At 35.8% G+C, this 19,918-nt stretch overlaps 1 protein-coding gene across 1 annotated transcript in view; it reads left to right on the forward strand.

Annotated features, from left to right (window-relative positions):
• The window catches only part of BANK1 (B cell scaffold protein with ankyrin repeats 1), a 382,288-nt gene that overhangs the window by 323,949 nt on the left and 38,421 nt on the right, over window positions 1–19,918 (forward strand). The window contains 2 exon segments of the mRNA XM_032460712.1: window positions 14,340–14,418; window positions 17,741–18,046. Coding sequence (XP_032316603.1) covers window positions 14,340–14,418; window positions 17,741–18,046 — 385 coding nt within the window.

The following is a 19,918-nucleotide window of genomic DNA, read 5'->3' on the forward strand; positions in this document are numbered from 1 at the left end:
TTCTTATATCACGGAATCTGTTTCTCATTATTTGGCAGCAGGACAGAGGAAAATGCTTCTAACCGCGTATCACGTGTATCTCAGAAAGGAATTGTGGATAAAACCCTGATTAGAAGAAACTGGCTTCATCTAGTGACCCTGAACAATCATTTAAAAATTTCCCTGCCCCTGTGATCCCATTTGTGATCTGAGTGCAGTAACAGGTAACTGTGTACATTCCTCGAAGTGGGTTTAGAAGGAGTAAGAACCACACACACTGTAGTTCTGTGCTGCCGAGACACAGCCCATTAAGTTATCAAGTGATACCACTGCGAAACCCATATGTTCTTACTTGTAACATTTTCATCTTAGAACAGTTTTTTTTTTTCCTGAAAGACTGGGCCTAAAGCAAGATTCTCTGATTATAACATATCTCCATTCATCCCGTTTTTTATTTCTCAGAACATAAGAAACGTTTATAAGATATTTTCACTATATTTGTATCCAAGCCAAACATAAAAACATAGCTGTCTTCTGTGTCTCAAAGACAGCAGAGAAAATGAACAGGGAAGCCTGGAGTCACCTTTGCTGAATCTCACCTGTTTCCTCTGGCCCCCGCCCCCACTACCCCCATGGCACTCCTGTGTCGGCATCCACAGAGCTATGATATGGATCTATGATGTTTTGTGTGTGCTTTCCAACGCCATTATTAACATTTTGCCCATCTCTTCTTTGGGGACTAAGAGTGGGCTTTCTGTTTCTTCACGACTCAGACGATCGCCAAGACAGCGGTCAGTGTGTGTTGACAGCCTGGCTCCAGCCACCTCATCTGGGGCCGGAAATATTGAGGAGACAGAACTGGGCAACGACAGGGTCTGTGTACCCCATAATCAGACATCCCTTGCCTCTACCCTCTAGTCAAGCTGGACGATCCAGTGTTTCCCAAACGCAGCCTCCTCTTTTTCACATCCGCATTTAATTATATCACTGTGACTGCCCAGGATGCCCCGCCCCCGCTTTTGTCATCTTTCACAGATGTCTCCAGTGCCAGTCACCACCCTGATATCTGTGCGTTTCTTGCATATTTTTGTTACCTCTCTCTCTTGAGCCTCTGGGGCTCTTGATTGATAGCACTGTTAGGTGACTTGACACATCCTTTCTTGTATACACTTGTTTACCTATTTTCCTATTGTTTGAACCCTCTACTGAGAGACATTAGCTGTGTAACCCTGGACGACTTATCTGACCCCACTATAACATTTCTCTTGACTCATTAAATGATAATTACAGTAGTAAACCTATCTCATAAAATTGTTTTGAGGGTAAAGTAAATCAATGTAAGTGCAGAACTCAGACCATTGTCTGGTACATTGTAAATGTTGTGTAAGTTATTATTCTTAATAGTACTATTACACCTATCGTATGTATTATAAATATGTCTGTGGATGGATGTCTGTGTTTTTGAAAAGAAACTTAACTTATCCTTCATCATATTCCCATTATCTAATCTAGTTTCTGATATTTAGTAAGTTCTAAATAAATGTTTTTAAATACGTAAATAAAAAAATAAAGCCTGATTGCCATTGTTGCAATTCTCTAGAGACTGCATTTTGCCTAAACCGAGTTGACATTGCTTTAGTTTGATGAATTTTAAGCAATTCAGTGTTTTGGTGAGGAACAAATCTTTATAAAACTTTAAAATGTCCTCAAACACAGGGTATAATATTTAATTTTTTATTCATTCACTTAGCTCAGCTGTTAATACATGCAAATCTCAGATAAAGTAACTCAATCTTTATCTTACTATTTTAATTACATGATCCACAACAATGTAAAATGGTTCAACTATCTAAACAGAATGCTAACATGTAATGCTAGAAATCTAGTTGACCTAGTGATTCAATCATTACGTTTGTATGTGCTAAGTCATTGTTGGTTCCTATAGATTGTTATCCTAAACCAATTTCAGAGGCACTTGCTGACAAAATGAATAACATTAAATCCACTATCCATTTGCATATGAATTTCTTTTTAATTTTTAATAGGCTTTATTTGTTAGAGCAGTTTTTGGTTTACAACAAAATTAAGAGAAAGGTACTGAAATTTCCCACGTACTTCCTACTCCTACATACATGTACTCTCCCCCTTTATCAACATCACTTGCCAGAATGGCACTTCTTTTTTTAACAAGGATGAACCTATTTTGACATATAATAAACACCCAAAGCCTATAGTTTACCTTAGGGTTCACTCTTGGTGTTGTACATTCTATGGGTTTAGATAAAAGTGTAATGAACTATATCCAAGATTATACCATTATATCAAGTTTTTCATTGCCTTAAAAATCTCTGTGCTCTAATTATTCATCTTTCTCCCAACTCCACCCTTGGCAACGACTGATCTTCGTATTGTCAAATAGTTGGAATCATACAGAATCAGCCTTTTCAGATTGGCTTCTATCTGTAATATGCACTTAAGCTTCCTCCATGTCTTTTCATGGCTTGATATCTCATGTCTTCTTAGCACTGAATAATATTCTATTATGTGAATGCATCATGTTTTATTTATTCATTCACCTACTGAAGGACATCTTGGTTGCTTCCAACTTTTGGCAATTATGAATAAAACTGCTGTAAACATCATGTGCAGGTTTTTGTGTGGACGTAAGTTTTCAGCTTCTTTGTGTAAATACTAAGGAGTGAGATTCCTGGACTGTATGGTAAGAGTATGTTTAGTTTTGTAAGAAACTGCCAAACTGTCTTCCAAAGTGGCTGCACCATTTTGCATTCCCATCAGCAAAGATAGAATTCTTGTTTCTCCACATCATTGTCAGCATTTGGTGTTGTCAGTGTTCCAGATTTTGGCCATCCTAATAGGTACATAGTATTATCTCATTGTTTTTTTAAAATTTTCATTTCCTTGAAAACATGGAAAATATGTGGAGCATCTTTTCATGTGCCTGTTTGCCACCTGTGTATCTTCTTTGGTGAGGTGTCTCTTAAGGTCTTTTGCCCATTTAGTCAGTTTATTTTCTTACTGTCAAATTTTAAGAGTGCTTTATATATTTTGGATAACAGTCTTTTATCAAATGTGTCATTTGCAAATATTTTCTCCTAGTCTGTGGCTTATCTTCTGTTTCTCTTGATGTTGTCCTTTGCAAAGCAGAAGTTTTTAATATTAATGAAGTTCAAATTATCAACTATTTCTTTCATAGATCATGCCTTTGGTGTTATACCTAAAATGGCATCACCATACCCAAGATCATCTAGGTTTTTCCTGTTACCTTCTATGAGTTTTATAATTTTGCATTTTACATTAAGGTCTGTGATCCATTTTGGGTTAACTTTTGTGAAAGGCATAAAAGACTGTGTCTAGATTTACTTTTTGCACGTGGATAACCCTGTTGTTCTGGCACCATTGGTTGAAGGGACTCTCTTTGCTCCATCGTATTGCTTTTGTTGCTTTGTCAAAGATGAGTTAATCATATTCACAGAGGAATTTCTTTTTTAATTTAAGGAGGCTATTTTACATTTTATAGATCCTATTGTGAATTGTTTTTTCAGTCAAATGCCATGGCCTGCTATTTGGAGATGAAGAGCTGTCTACATTTAGAACTAGAAAAATCTTTCTCAAAAGCTGTGTAAAGCTGAAGAGAAATTGCCTTAGACAAATTTATCTAAACTTCCTGTAAGATTACACACTCCTGGAGTTATTTCCAGATGAAAATGGATATTAGACACACCCTGATTTCCGTTAGACTAGCCCTGATTTCCTTCAGGCTATGAATATGAAGATTAGGAATTATTTTCACAAGCAGCTGGAATCTGCCAAAGAAATCACTTGAAGCTTGAAAATGCTAAGCTACTACCTCACAAGACAGTTTGCAATTCTCAGTGGCAGAATGACGTGGGATGAGGCTCTTTTTACAGTAATTATAGAACAGAATGAGCTGCACCCTCGATGTTGGGGCCCTCACCAAATAAAATTTATTCCATTATTACACGTTAAAAGCTTTCAGATTTCTGGGCTAAAGAAAATGATGTTTTTTTCCCAAAATGAATTGACTGGTTTTATTGATTCTCTTCTATTTTGATTTTACATACTGGTATGGGGGAGTATGTTTCTTTAACATGTAACAATGTTGTTTCTTCTACCACAAAAGTTTTCCACTTTGTTTTACCTTAAATGCACTGCAAATTTACTTTCAACAAGTTTCTATTATCAACTCATCAAATCTATTCTACTACAGTGTTTGGTTGTTTTGGGTACATAAAAATGCATTTTTTTTCGAATGTTCCTTAAATAGATCTATATGTGGATAAGACCAAAACGTGTATATCCTGTCAAGATACTCATCAAAATGAAGTGTAATGTTAAAGGCCTTCTAATAACTTATTTGAATGGAATCTAGTTAATTGAGTTGAGGTGAAAATGGCTTTTAATAAGCAAAATTATTTGTTGAGGATACGTGTGTGTCCCGAGTTTCTACGATTATGAGATAGCGTTCTGCCACTAAATGATATTCAGTGTTGCTAGTTGAATTCCACAATTTAAATGTAAAATTATAAAATGAGAATACTTAGAGTATTATGGTGTCTTTCAGTGTATCAAAAATAATATCAAATCCATAGATATAAAATAAATATTTAAATACTTTTATCTCTAGTGACTTTTACCCATAGGAACAACCTCTTCCAAATCATTACCTCCCTTCAAATCGAAGGTCTGAGGCTAGAAATTTTATTTGCTATCCTACCATGTCTTCATTAATATATGATCCACCTTTTCTGACTATTGATCTTTCATGCTTTAAACGCGCTGATCAATAGAATAGACTCTTCTAATTCCGTATTTAAAAGCTAGAGATTATTCCAACCATAAAAATACCTGTTGGAAATAGGTTTGCAACAGTATAAGCTTTAGGAATCATTCTATTTAATTTGTCAAAAAAACTCATTTTCTGATAGTAATAATATAAACTTAGAGGGTCTTTTGTCTCACTTGTCAAATAACACTTACTATCTAACAACTGCAGAGTATAATATTTGTGGGAAATTGCTGGGTCTCTAAGTGGTGTTTTGTTTGCTTCTGGTTCAGATTTCGGAAACCACCTGCTTTTCTGTTTTTAGATAAATGACATATCTAACAACTGTGATGATGACAGGGCTAACCTTTTATTACTTGGGTTGGATTTTTCCCATTTAGTTCTTTTTGACCCTCACTCAAATTATCAAAGGCTCAAAAAAAGAAAAAAAAAGTTTCTCTTACTAATAGTCAACATAAATGTAAACCTGGCTACCTCTTCACTAACTCCAATCTGCCAACTTGAAAACATGCAAATCCATCCATTATTTAGTTTCTGTTTAGTTTTATTCCAAATGAAAGCATGATTCTTAAATTTGGATTTAATTGGAGTATTCAGAACAGCATAATGTTTTACACCTTTGAGATAGTGGTAGTTTGTGTTTCCTGTAGAGAATTTTACCTTTTTTAACTTATGATTTTGAAACTAAAACTGATTTCAAGATTTTATGTATTTACCTTTTTTATAATGTACTCCTTTTACCTTTTTTATTGAAGTATAGTCAGTTGCAATGTGTCAATTTCTAGTATACATCATAATGTCCCAGTCATATATATGTATACATATATATACACACATATATATTTGTTTTCATATTCTTTTTCATTAAAGGTTATTATAAGATATTGAATATAGTTCCCTATGCTATACAGAAGAAATTTATTTTTTAATTTATTTTTATATGTAGTAGTTAATATCTGCAAATCTCAAACGCCCAAATTTATCCCTTCCCACTCCCTTTTGCCCAGTAACCACAAGATTGTTTACTATGTCTGCAAGTCTGTTCCTGTTTCGTAGATGAGTTCATAGTGTCCTCTTTTTCTCTTTTTTTTAGATTTCACAAATGAATGATATCATGTGGTATTTTTCTTTCTCTTTCTGTCTTACTTCACGGAGAATGGCAATCTCTAAGTCCATCCATGTTGCTACAAATGGCATTATTTTATTCTTCTTTATGGCTGAGTAGTATTCCATTGTATAAATAAACCACAACTTCTTTATCCAGTCATCTGTCAGTGGACATTTAGGTTGCTTACATGTCTTGGCTATTGGATATAGTGCTGCTGTGAAAAAAGGGGTGCATGTATCTTTTTGAATTAGAGTTCCCTCCAGATACATGCCCAGGAGTGGGATTGCTGGATCACATGGCAAGTCTATTTTTAGTCTTTTGAGGAATCTCCATACTGTTTTCCACAGTGGCTACACCAAACTACATTCCCACCAGCGGTGTAGGAGGGTTCCCTTTTCTCCACACCCTCTCCAGCATTTATCATTTGTGGACTTTTGATTGATGGCCATTCTGACTGGTGTGAGGTGACATCTCATTGTAGTTTTGATTTGCATTTCTCTGATAATTAGCAGTATTGAGCATTTTTTCATGTGTTTATTTGCCATTTGTATGTCTTCCTTGGAGAATTGCCTGTTTAGGTCTTCTGCCCATTTTTGAATTGGGTTGTTTGTTTTTTTGTTAAGTTGTAAGAGCTGTTTATATATTCTGGAAATTAAACCTTTGCAAATATTTTCTCCCATTTGCAAATATTTTCTCCCATTCCATAGGTTGCCTTTTGTTCTGCTTATGGTTTCCTTTGCTGTGCAGAAGCTTGTAAGTTTAATTAGGTCCCATTTGTTTATTTTTGCTTTTATTTCTGTTGCCTGGGTAGACTGCCCTAGGAGAACCTTGCTAAGATTTAGGCCAGAAAGTGTCTTGCCTATGTTTTCTTCTAGGAAAAGCTTTACACTGGTATCTGGTACATGCTTTGGTTCTTGTTACAGAATAGAAAATCAGAGTTAGGGTAATGAACGCAGCAGTCATAGGCTCAGGGCCCATTAAAGCCAAGTTCTTCAGCTGGTCTTGACTCTTCACCTTCGTGCTTTATATCCCACCCATGGCCAATTTCTGCTTGCCTACTCTTGGTGTACCCAGGAAGAAGCACCCTTCTGAGTCAGCACTTGTTCTCCCTCACATCATTAGGCTGAAAGAAGGCAAACTAGTTTTAATACTAGTCTAAACAAGTCTTTGTTGTAATGTCAACATTGTAAAATGAAATAAAAGTCACTTGGGAATTAAACACTGTAGAATCATTTGAGAGACCCCTCTCCTCACCAAGCCCGTTGACATCCAGCTCTTAGGGTGCATTGCACATCATAGTCTATGGAAATGGTGCCCCAGGAGAATTTCAGCCTGCAGCTTACACAGCCATACCCAGAAGTCGTGCTTAATTTCCATTAGCTTAATTGGTCCAGTATTGATCGATCATCACATCTGTCTTGTGATTCCTCACACTTGAAAACAAATAACTTTTTAAAACATTGTAACCTACAGAGACTACTATTTGGAAGTCTTTATTTTTATTCTTTATATTCCAGCTTTAACACAACTGATCTTCATTCAAGCTTATAACTGAATATAAATTTTGACATAAACATAATTTAGTAATAAGAAAAATAGGGCAACATAAAAATTCATCCTGTAATAAAATAAAGATCTTAATGAAGATGATAGAGTTGAGTGGTTTCTATATGCCAAGCTCTGTACTAAGTACTTGTTACATATTTTCTTACATAATTTTCACAATAACCCTGAGAGGGAAGGTACTTTTATGCTTATTTTTACATGTAGAGAGAACGAGAGAGAAGACTATGCTTAAGCTCATGGAAGTAGTAAACAGAAGAGTAAGATTTGAAGCAAGATCTGTGTGACAATACTTCTGGACTCAAACTTTTAACCTGTATAACCTACATGCATTTATAGATGGGCTGTTCAACAGCAATATCAATCATCATCATCACCATTATCTGGAGATATTTCCAACACACTGTAATGGTAGTACAATAAGCAAATGTTGACTCCACTCTTCTATCAAAATTCACATGTCCTCCCAAAATTCAGCTGCTTCTTTGTTTGGGTAGCTTGTTCTTTGCCTTCTGCATATGATTTAATCAATCTTGCTTTTTGCTTATGCCATTCTCTTTACCAGGACAGCCACATCTTCCATCAGTTCATTTATTGTTTATTCATCCATTAGCTCAACAAGCACACATTAGTTGCTAAGGACTAGATTCAAGATTTACCTCTCAAATCCTACGCATTCGTCACATTATAGCTCTGGTTACTCCAGCCTAGAACGATTTCATTCCCCTTAATTCCTATTGCACTCTTGAGTCAAACCAAACACTTAAGGGACTACAATTATTTCATGCTTTGTACTTTTATATTCCTCACTAAATATCCTGGGAATATGTTACATGCTTTGTATTTTTGTATATCCCCTGGAAAATTGCCTAGCTTTCTGCACATAGAAAACATTTAGTAAATATTGAATGACCAAGGTTAGCAATAATTCTTCATACTTGAAAGTGTTAGGTGGCATGTCTAGACTACCTAGACTGCATGTTTTAGTAAAGTCACTAAAAACTCATTCTTCTTCAAGATGCTTTTGTTGAGTTCTGAATACCATTCTGAAGTTGAGGAAGATTAATTAAGAATGATTCTCTACCTTTGACCTTTGATTTGTGTGGTTAAATCCTCCTGTCACTGACATTTTTCTTCTCTATTCTCTCTTTTACTCCCTTCTTCCTGCTGTCTCTTCTCCATCTAAATTCATTTCTAAATGGTGGACACAAGCACCTAATGCGCAATTAATCTATTTTACTATTGCTTCATAGCAAACTTGTTTACAATCTTTTCAATTTTTAGAAAAGAATATTATAAAGTTTGATTAAATGTAATTTGTAGTTTAATGTTCAATTGCTTGTAGTAAGCACTTTTTTAATATCTTTATAACTTAATTTGGACTTTGTACTTAGTTATTCTTCAAGTCAATTCTATCAACCTGTTTTTACAGGTAAAAGTCTTGTTGACCAAATTAATAGTTTATTTGGCCATCATACAATTAACCACTTCTGTTTTCCTAAGTTGGTAAACTTCTTAACTTCATAAAGATATTGGAAGCTAACCATTTAATAGCCATATACCCAATCCAAATGTATTTTCAAGTATTACATGAAGCAATATAAAAGATACTCAAGATGTTATTATATCTTGGCTTTAAACTCTCATATCAAATTGCATAGAAAACGTGTTTTTAATCAGTGTACTCATCTTTAAGTGGCAAGAGTTGTTTGGAAGAGTGTCCTGAAAAAGAGCATTGTAGGCGTTAGTTAGAACCAGATATCATTGAGGAACAAAAACTTACATGGTCATATTTGACCCCTCTCCCACAGCCTTGGTCATTGAAGCCGTAAAAAAATTTTGTATAGCCCATCTCTTTGATATTTCTTAAATCAGCTCCATTAAATATTTTCTTTCACTGGTTCTCATTACCTTTTATCTTGATTATTAAAATAGCTCCCTTTCCCTCTTATCCGTTGTTGCCAGAATTATTTTTCTAAAATACAGGTGGGAACATGCTACCTCCCATTTCTTAGTAAATAATTACATACTCAAAAGCATTTAAAACTTTATAAAATAAAACCTTAACACACCACCACATTTTGTCATTCAGATTTATCCCGCCACTCAATCTAACCAAACCAACTGCGAACCATTCACCAAGTCTTTCTGCTGTTCCAGTCATGCTCACTCATCAGCCAAGGATTCGCTTCCTCCCTTACTTTACAGATTAAAACCATACTTATCCTGTAAGACTCAGCTTGAATACCACCTATTCTGAAATGTTCTCTTTTCCATCCACCCAGTGGAAATGTTTTCATGTTTCTTTCTATTTTTATAAAAGTTTGTTTCATTTTGCCTTGTCTGTATTCTTTTTCTTCTGCACTAATGGTAAAATATTTGAGGTATGGAATCATAAAATATTCATATTTGTGCATCTCACATGACACAATACAGTGTTTGGGTGTTTCACCGGTATCTTCATAGCCCTTACCTGCAATAAAGCTCTCTTTCACTGACATTTTTAATTCATTTTTTGAAAAACCAAATCTTAAGCAGAGTTGTCCTATAACCTTTCCTCACATCATGGTTTCTGAAAGGAAACTCTGTATACATATTGCCTTCCATTCTTCACTCCCATTTTATTCTTCAATTCAACCCACTATGAATTCACACAATTGCACTGTAATTCCCCTCACTGGGATCACCAGTGACCTTGATTTTAAAAATTTACAATCTGTTTTCAGGGCTTTTCTTTTTCACCCTTGATGAAGCATTTAACATTGTGGTGTACTTGAAATTCTCTGCCTCAAGCCTTTTAGGCTGCTATGACAAAAACCATAAAATGAATGGCTTGGAAACAACAAACATGGAATATGAGGAAGTAGGTTATGATATTCATGCTGTTTCTTTCTCCCTTTCTGTGAACTTTCAAATGAATCTATTCCTTGTCCCCTTGGCACCTGTTTTTTTCACTTCACCAGATTGTTTTGTTGGTCCCAATTAGAAAACTGAATATCTCATTGTGTAGAATGAGATTTGTATCCTTCAACCACCTGGTGAAAGTGTCTTTTCATTGCTTAATTTTTGTAATACGATTCTGACTAAAAAAAGTAGAGCACATATCCTCAGGTTACTCTAGCAAAATTTTGCTTCATACTAAGGAAAATGTCCACATACCCCCACCCCAAAATGCAAGTTTAAGTACACCATGTCTATTTCATTCTTCCTCATTCCTCTCTCAATCAGAATTCCTATTTAATTTTTACATTCAAGATTCCAATTCCCATGGTATAAAAAGAAAATTTCATGAGAAATTATATGAATCTGCTTCTGGGCCATATTCCTAGGTAGCCTAAGGAGAAACAAATTCTCTTAAAAGATGTTATTAGAGCTAAGATATTATACTCCTACAGGATGCCTTTGAAAACAATTTGAGACTCCTATGTTTGCTGTTATTCATAGCTTCAGTATAACATTGTTCATTCTTAAAAGTTAGTAGGAAAAATCTTTATTATCTCAATTGGAATGTTATTCCAGATTCTGCATCCTAGTGCATTCATTTTGGGTACTAAATTAAAAAATTACAAGGTCAGTTTGTTATTCTGCAGACACACACACACACATACACACACACATATATCTTCTTGTTCTCATTCCACGACTGCCATGTGCTTTAAAGCTGGCAAATCATTTATACTCAACATTGTAGAAAGTTGGGCAAGAGTTGGGCTAATTACAGTATCTTCAGAATCTTGTTAAAATGTTTGGAAACCAACTGCCATGTGAAGATTGTTTTTATTCACCCCCTCAAAATCAGAATATTACGATTAATTTGTACAGTGCTAGATGCCAAAGCCATGTGGAGCTTTTTTTTTTTTAACATTTTTTATTGATTTATAGTCATTTTACAATGTTGGAGCTTTTTATACCTCAGTCAATGAGAAGTCCTTTAATCTTCGATAATGAATGACTGTAATTTTATTAAACATTGTGTGGTGCAAGGACTATCTGTGGGATGGAATGTTACACTGAGCATGTTCAGCTAAGAGATTTTATTGTTTAAGCTGGATTTTTCATTTAGAGAAGTAGGAATCAAGGCAAGTGTCAAGATAATTTTTGAACCCAATCTTCTCACCAAAAACCAAATGAATAAAACTTTGTCCTAGTTATCCAATTATTTTTTTAATTATCCATTTCACCTGTAGAGACTGAGCTTATGATAATAAAACAAATAAAATATTATTTTCTAATCATTTTATTATTTTCCCCTCCCAATAAAAATGTGAAATTTTTGAGAGTATGGATTGTGTCTCTTTTTAAATTCTAACTTACTTACCTTGATTGCTAACAGAGTAGCAATAGCAGCGCATAGTAGACCAGCATAAGTATGTGATAAATTAGTGAAGAAAGTCAGACTCTGGCCCCACAAAAAGAATTAAATATCTTTTTCTCTTTGATTCTTCTCATCTGTATTAGCTTGTAAATTACAGGCGTGTTTTTAATAACAAAATCACACTGCCACACGTCAATCAGACAGAAAATGTATATTCTAGTTCTTTTCCTGTCACAGCAGAACTTCTAGAGGCACACAGTTCAGGAGAAATAAGTTAAATAATTATTGGCTCATTATTGAGGAATCTCCATCAAATCCACCTGGTCACTTTTCTTGCTTAAATGTAGATCTGTATTTTGTACGACGAAGGATAATCTGACTTATGCAGATCACTTTTATCGAGCACTTACTACGGTAGATATGCTGTGTGTTTTGCTTACGTGCTTCTCATCTAACCCTCCCAGCAAACTGATGGCATAGACATTACTATCCATATTTTGCGGGGTATAACATTGAAATTTAGAGTGAAGTCTCTTGCCCAGTGTCACACAGCTAATAAGTAATAGAACTATGACTTGTTCTTAGGTTGACTTAAGAATCTATTCTCTGTCCACTGTACCACACGGCAAAGTCTTAAAGTGATTGGATGTCGCAGTGTCACCATTCTTGTCTTCTAAGCCATCACTGATTTCACCAGACATTGTTAATATAGCACTAAATCTAACACATTTTTCCAAACTAAACATGATTGTAAGTGTAAAGAACTTTAGTAGGACACAATTATTTTTAGTGTAAATATGTCTAAAGATCCTTTCATTCCTGAGAAAACAATTACTTTCCACATAGCCTGGTTGTACCAAATATCAGCTTTACATAATAATTATGGAAGTCGTTAAATCAGTCAAATTTAGCTATTTTTTTAAATTTGGAAGCCACTTCCTTTGAGACATTTCTAGGCTTCCATGTCTGTACGAATGTCATAAAGCTTAAGTTATAACATAAAATTGAATCTATTACGTTTCAACCTCATTACGCACACACATACACACACACCCCTACACACTTGCCTACAGTCTCTTCACTAATTTACACTGATTTTGAGCTCATAGTGTCTAGTCTTATGAAGAGTATACTGGAGATTTTCACGTAATTCCTGAAATCTTTGAAAACCATTTCTTTTATTCAGGAATAACTTCTTTGATATATGATTTTAAGAGTATTATGGATTTTTTTAATGTATTCTTGATCTACCTTATGAAATATAGATGTCAGGCTAATTAAAAACAAAAAATGCCCATATAAACAATGCTTTTAATACCAAAGCATACAGTTATCAATCAACATGTCAGTCTCCCTAGTAAAGTTACATGATTTTTCACATTAGCATTTGATTGAGTCCACAAAGGGGAAAATATGGTTTAAAGAGAAAATGAGCTTCTGCATCAGCCTCACTGTAAAAATACTAAAGAGATTTTTATTTTCAAGATTCCAGTGGAAATCGAAGATTGTGCTGCTTCTCTGGATAAGATCAGTTTAAAAAAAAAAAAAAGAGTAATGCCATTGGGCTCCCATTGGCCACAGTGGGTGATAAACTGAGTTGATGAAGTCAAGATGCGGCTCAGCTACGCTTGCATACCAAGGCTGTTATAAATTTAATAATGCTCTAATATGGATGCTTCTCATTTTTAAAGGGACATTCCAAATGCAGAGCAAATGGCTTAATCATTTCAATCAATTTTATTAAGAACAAAAGCATAAATCATTTGAATAATCACTTGAAGTTCACGGTAACAAAATGTGTCCTGTTTTAATGCAACCAAGCTCCGTCTCTTTCTCCCATTTCTTCTGTACAAACAGAAGTGTCACTGATGCTACTTCACTTTCCCTACGAGCTCCAGAACCTTCCACTACGTTAGACCCCATGTCTCCTTCAGAGGTCATAAGCGGAGACTAGCAGTTTCAGAGATAACAGGTTTCTGTGCTCTCTCAGTTTTTCTCCCTTCTAACTGCAGTGGAACTGATTTCAGAAGGACAAACAAATTCCCTTACTCAGTTTCCTTTTTCTCTTTAAAGATGGAAAATAAACCTCTTTACGGTTTCACTGTCTTTCACTGTATCACAGTCCTTGATAGAATTAAGAATATCTTTTGAACTGGTGAAAGATACAGGCATGTTCAAAGGAAGCAAAGCTTATGGTTTTTAAAAGAAATAGTTGTGTTCCTTTTTATTCAGGAGTTATGTATTGCAAAAATTTCATAACGATTGCTTTGAATCTTAAGGTAGTTGCAGAAAGTTCTGTTTTCCAATCTAGTCATAGCTTATTACAAATGTTCTATTGTTTCAGTTACACTTTTAATATTGTGTCATTGAACAATTTTAGATGGCACAAATATAATAGCTAAGATATGTAATATAATCAAAGTTTGAAAATTAAAACTTTAAAATTTATTCTTATTTCCACAGGTATTAACTTTCCATTTGGTATATGTAAAAATGCAGATTTATTAAGATTAATACATATCATTGAAAATTATGTTCATTTCTTTCAGATCCAAGAAGTTAGCAGAAATAAGGAGCAAGAACATGACTATGAAGAGGATGTTACCTCATCTTCCACATGTTCTCCCCGTAAGTGTTCATGTACGTTACGTACACATGCAACATTTGTATTAAGGTATATGTCACTGGTAAAGTAAAACCGAAGAGAACATGGAAAAGCATGGGGAGCGTGGAAAGATAATTTAACTGAATGACTTTTAGTGTATCATCCAGTAGAGATATTACTACATTATCTGGCTAATTTAAATACTTCTAATAAGTTTACTTAGTAATAAAACACCAGGAGTTTTTTTCCTACCCAACGAGAATACACAAGTCAGGTTGACATAAGAATTCTATTTCACAACTGTATTTTTAAGGTTTCTTTTGTTTGTTTTAAACAAAGTCACATACTTTTCAGACCTTAGTTTTCTCAGCGAGGCAATGGAAAGTTTGTACGAGGACTTTTTAAGGTCCCCCGCTGGCTGTAGCAGAATGTAATGCTATATTCTAGTGACTGAAGGCTAATTCCTAGTGTCCCTCCACGTACGTAACTCTGCCCGACTTGCCGGGCCCCTCCAGTGTACAGCAGCTGGATCACCATCTTTGCCAGCAAGGCTGATACGCACCTCCCACTTCCAAATCTGAAAACCCTTATTCCTGCCTCTCCCAAATCTGCTCTTCTGCCGAGTTCCCCATCTCAGTAAATGAAGACTCCTTCCTTGCTCAACTCAGTCCAAACCTTGGAGTCATCCTTGGTTTTTTTTACAGCTATCCTATGTCCAATCTGTCAGATGGTACTGTGGACTCTACCCTCACAATACAGCCAGCATTCAGTCATTCCTCACCCTTTCGTTGTTATTTATCCCAGTCCATGCGGTCACCAGCTCTCCTCCGGGTTATTACAATAACGCAGTGACTCTCAGTGAAGCTCTGTTTTCTCAACAGATGGTATTTGTCAATGAATGGAGATTTTTGTTGTTGTTGTCATGATTTGAGAAGGGAGTTTTGCTAGAAATACTGCGTAATATCCTACAATGCACAGGACCTGTGCCATGAAACACACAGTTATCTGGTCCAAAATGCCAATAAGCACTGCTGCTAAGAAACCCTGCAACAGCTTCTCGTGCATTTGTCCCTAATATTCTGTGCTTCATGAAAGAACTAATCATGCTTCTGCTCCAAATTCTCCAGTACCTTTCCATCGTATTTGCAATCCTTACCATCGCCTAGAAGGCCCTACATCATCTTTTTTGGTCCTGTCTCTGACCACTCTCTTGGTTGTTCACGGCCACAGTGACAGCTCACACATCAAGCATGCTCTTGCCGCAGGTCGTTTGCACTTTTCACAGTGACCACCAGTTTTTCAAATGATAGGCTGACCTGCAAATCAAATATAATTAAACACAATGCTAACAGACTTTGACAAAATCAGTAAACTCTTCCAACATTATTGCAGAACACAAATAATGCTAATTATTAACATAATAAATTAATGCACTCAGTTTTATTTATGCATTCTATTATCATTTTAATGATTTATTATCATTTTTAATGATAATGAGAGTGATGATAAAGGCTATCATTGATAATGACCATATATTCATTATGACATTTAATCTTCAGAAGTACTACCAATAATAAATAAGAAAGTATTATTTCAGGGTCTTTCAAAGAACAACCTCATTTCTACACACAGTTTGGACCTGGAACTGTCTCATATATGAAACTCTCTGGGACTGGACTCAGGCCTCTGATTCTTTCTTTGGATTGGGGGTGAAGCATGGAGCACCTTAAGTCAGCAGATTTCCATTGGTATCACCATTTCTATGAAGTTGGCTAAAACCCATCAGACTCTCCAGGACTGTCTTCCAGGTTTGGGAATATTTGATAGAGACCAAGGAGACTCTGCTGCTTAAATGGTGTTCACATAAAGCACAGGCACTGAATACATAAAAACATAATGGTGGCTACAAGTAATTGCCGATGGCGTGAATGTTACTTTTTAAGTTAATGATCAATTCACCGAGACAGAAGTAGTAAGTCCCTTTGCCAGCCTGAGCAATGATTTCTTTTCAGCTACTCTGTCATCCACTCCGTAAACATATCTAGAGACCACTTTATTTCAGGATCCGTGTTTGGGGTTAGTTAGAGGCAGAAAGATGAATGAGATCTGTGCAGAGATCTGTGCAAGAATGAAAGGCCGTCTGCTCTGCCCAGGCTGGTAATTAAAGAGTCTTGGTTTGCAGTTAGTAGTAGTAACTGGACCTTTCTTCTTTCTCACATGAAAAAAAGAAAAAAGGAGAGAGAGAAATTAAAAGTAAAATTCATGTAGAGATATGCAGAACCATCATGGGCATAATTTTCCCACATGACTAATTTTTCTCCCATTGCTAAAAAATGTCTACAGGGTAACTCTTTACTTAAAAAAACAATCCTCTCTCCTGTACTCTGACATTTGCCTTCTTTAGCTGTATTTTAGTTTGGCAACCCTTTAATACAACATTTATTTGCTTTTCTATTGTACTCATGACAGAAATTCACATACTCCCGCCAATATAGAAATTCCAAAGTTCATTTTAAATTTTGTAAATACTTTGTTTAGAACAGAATTTCTATAAAGAAAATATCAGCAAAAAAATTTTGAGATTTAAATTACTGCATTATAGTATATTTTTTCTATTTCCTTCCTGAGTGGTTAGAGAGCATTTACTGTGTACAGTGTAAGCACAAATCATGGAATCATGATTCTTAGAATGGAAGAAATTTGACTGAATCATTTGGTTAAGTTTCAAGATAGAATAGATTTTTTTGATGAGAGAACTGAGCCTTAAAAATATCTACTTTGGTGATTTGGATGCCTTTTCCATCAAAAATATTAACACTTTTCTGAAGTAATTTGTTCAAGAATTAAGATGTCATCTGTTGATAAATATATGTTAAAATAATAATGAAATAAGAATCACAGGTTCATTTTATTGCATTATTTACAAGCAAGTTAAGATTTTTGCTCCTTGTTGTTACCTTTTCCATCACTTACTTCTTACTTATTCGGTTAGTTATTACTGTTTTCTAATAAAAATATGCTAATGTGGTCATATCCTGAATCTGCTCATACGGTAATTCTAGAGACTCAGAATATTATTATATATGTAGTATTCTGGTATTACATATTATTATATATACGGGTGTGTCATAAACTGAAGTAGCAACATATAAAGGAGCTTTCATTTGATAAATATTTTAAAAGCTCAAGAACAGCCATTCACCAAAATCACGCATTTGTCAGCTTTCCCCTATATCAGATCGTAAAAGTTTGGTTACCATGCCCACCACTTCTGTACAAAATCACAAAATCTGCAGTGCCTCCAGATGTATTTAAATGACATCGCACAATCTTCGTCATCAACAGCCATGCAGACCCCAGCTCTTCACCGTGAAAGCTGGCAGATCTACAGGCCGAGGGCGGAAGGAGCCGAGGTGAATGAAACAGCAGAGGAAGAAAAAGAGAATGAATGGGGCACCGAGGCCGAGCACAGCCTATCAGAGCCTGACAGTGAGAGTGAGAACCAGTATGATGACTTGTACGTGTTCATTCCTGGAGACAACCCAGAAGATAGTTCACAAGAGCCCCCCGTGAGCAGCAGACCACCTCTCCCTCCGCCGCGACCTGCAGCCGCTGCCTTCCAACTGGAAAAACCTCCGTTCCCGTTACAAGGTAAGTTTAAGGTTAAAACGACAACAGCACTTTGACAGGCTCACATAGGCAAACGGTGCAGCGGTGAACTTACACAGAGATCAGCCTTCATAGCCTGAGCAACTTTCCTCCTGGTCTTTTACAACTAGGGCCTGGGAAATCAAGTAAGAGATTCTGCCCACTGACTCCCGTCATTCCTTCCTTTCCTTTCCTTCCTTCCTTCCTTCCTTCCTTCCTTCCTTCCTTCCTTCTTTATTCTTTTCTGGTTTCGTTCCTTCCTTCAGTTGAGGGGGCGGGATGGGGGTGACTGGTATTGCGTCTTGTCGGGAGGGAGGGGCGGGAGATGGGCTTCTTCATTCCTTTGCATTTCTTTTACTTCATCCTTCGTCTTTCTTCCTATCTTTTTTTCTTTCTTTCTTTCCTTTCTTGTCTTTCTTTCTTTCTCCTTTTCTTCCCTCTTTCCTCCTTCCTTTCTCTCTCTTCCTGTATCCTTTTCTTTCTTTTTTCTTCCAGAAAATAAGTCTCATTACAAAGCTCTATGTAAGTAACGGATAAAACCTTGGAAGGAATCTATAGTTCTTCACATAAAATGAACCTCAAGCATCGTGTGGAAAACTAAATGACAACTTTGTTTTTTAAAAAGTACTCTTAGTTTCCTGGCAAAAGAGAACCGCTGATGTGTTACAGATTTGCAAATGACCTTGGGCGCCTCACTCAGTTGGTAGCTGCAGGGAATTGAATGGTAAAGGGCTTATCACACGCTGCACTGAGACCAAAGTCTGAAAACACTCTGCTTTGCTAAAGTGGAGGAACAGTTAAAGGGCTGTGATGGCATTTGTTCCCAGATGCAGAAATTAAGGTGTGTAAAGGGGCTGGGGTTGGGGTGGGTGGCGGCAGCACCAGGAGGAGCGTCCACATTGCGCTTCCTGGCCTGCAATGTCCAGCTCCCTGACAAACTTCCACGTTCACTCCTGCAGGCACTGCTTATCACCCACTGTACTGATCACGATTTTATGTTTACTTTCCAAATTCATAAAATGTTCTTACAAAGGAAATTTAATAAGAAGGATGAAAGAAATATCTATTATTAAAACCTCATTTGTGACTATACTTTCATTGTCCATCCTATGAAGCTATAAAGTCTATAAACCCTGTTTTAGCAAGTGAATTTTGAAGCCATGAAATGCAGCATTTGTGTCCTTGAAGGCCTTCTCTCTATAAAGCTGATTCAAGTTGATCAACATAAAGCTTTTCTAAGATGAGGCACTGTAGTTAGAGATGGAAAATACTGCTTCGTGGAAAGTATGGAAAACCTGCTGGGGGCTTCTCTGGTTCATTCACTCATTTAACAAACATTGCTGATTACCTGCTGTGTGCCAAGCTCCCACAGACTTAGAGATAGATTGAGAAAGTAGGTGTATCGATATTGGGATGGGGGGAGGTATGTAGATTAGAAGTGCACTGACAACAATATTCTGGTATATTTTTCTCACTTTTACAGATGCGAATAAATTTATATAATTATTAAAATTAATTGTTAAGAAAGCAAAGTGGTCTTGTATCAGGTTAAAGCTCTTAAAGGAGCTAATATTAAATCATATTTTCCTAATGTAAATTTCTGTATGTGGTGTGTTGGTTAGGAGGTCTAAAATGACTCCACGGAGAGTATTCTATTCACCAGATAGCTAAGATCAGAAGTGTAGTGCTGGCTAATATATCTTCTGAAAAGTACCAAATAGAAAAAGCAAAATAACGCAAAAACCCACCTCTTTAATTTAAAGACTGTATTTTTATATTTTTTAACGCAGTGTTACTTTTAATATCATTTTTTCGTAGGACTGATAGTAGAAGTAAATTGAAAGTAAAATGCCAGTATTCTTTTCTTAAAATTCT

The sequence above is a fragment of the Camelus ferus genome, chromosome 2, assembly GCF_009834535.1.
Source record: "Camelus ferus isolate YT-003-E chromosome 2, BCGSAC_Cfer_1.0, whole genome shotgun sequence".
In the NCBI taxonomy this organism is placed as follows: Eukaryota; Metazoa; Chordata; class Mammalia; order Artiodactyla; family Camelidae; genus Camelus; species Camelus ferus.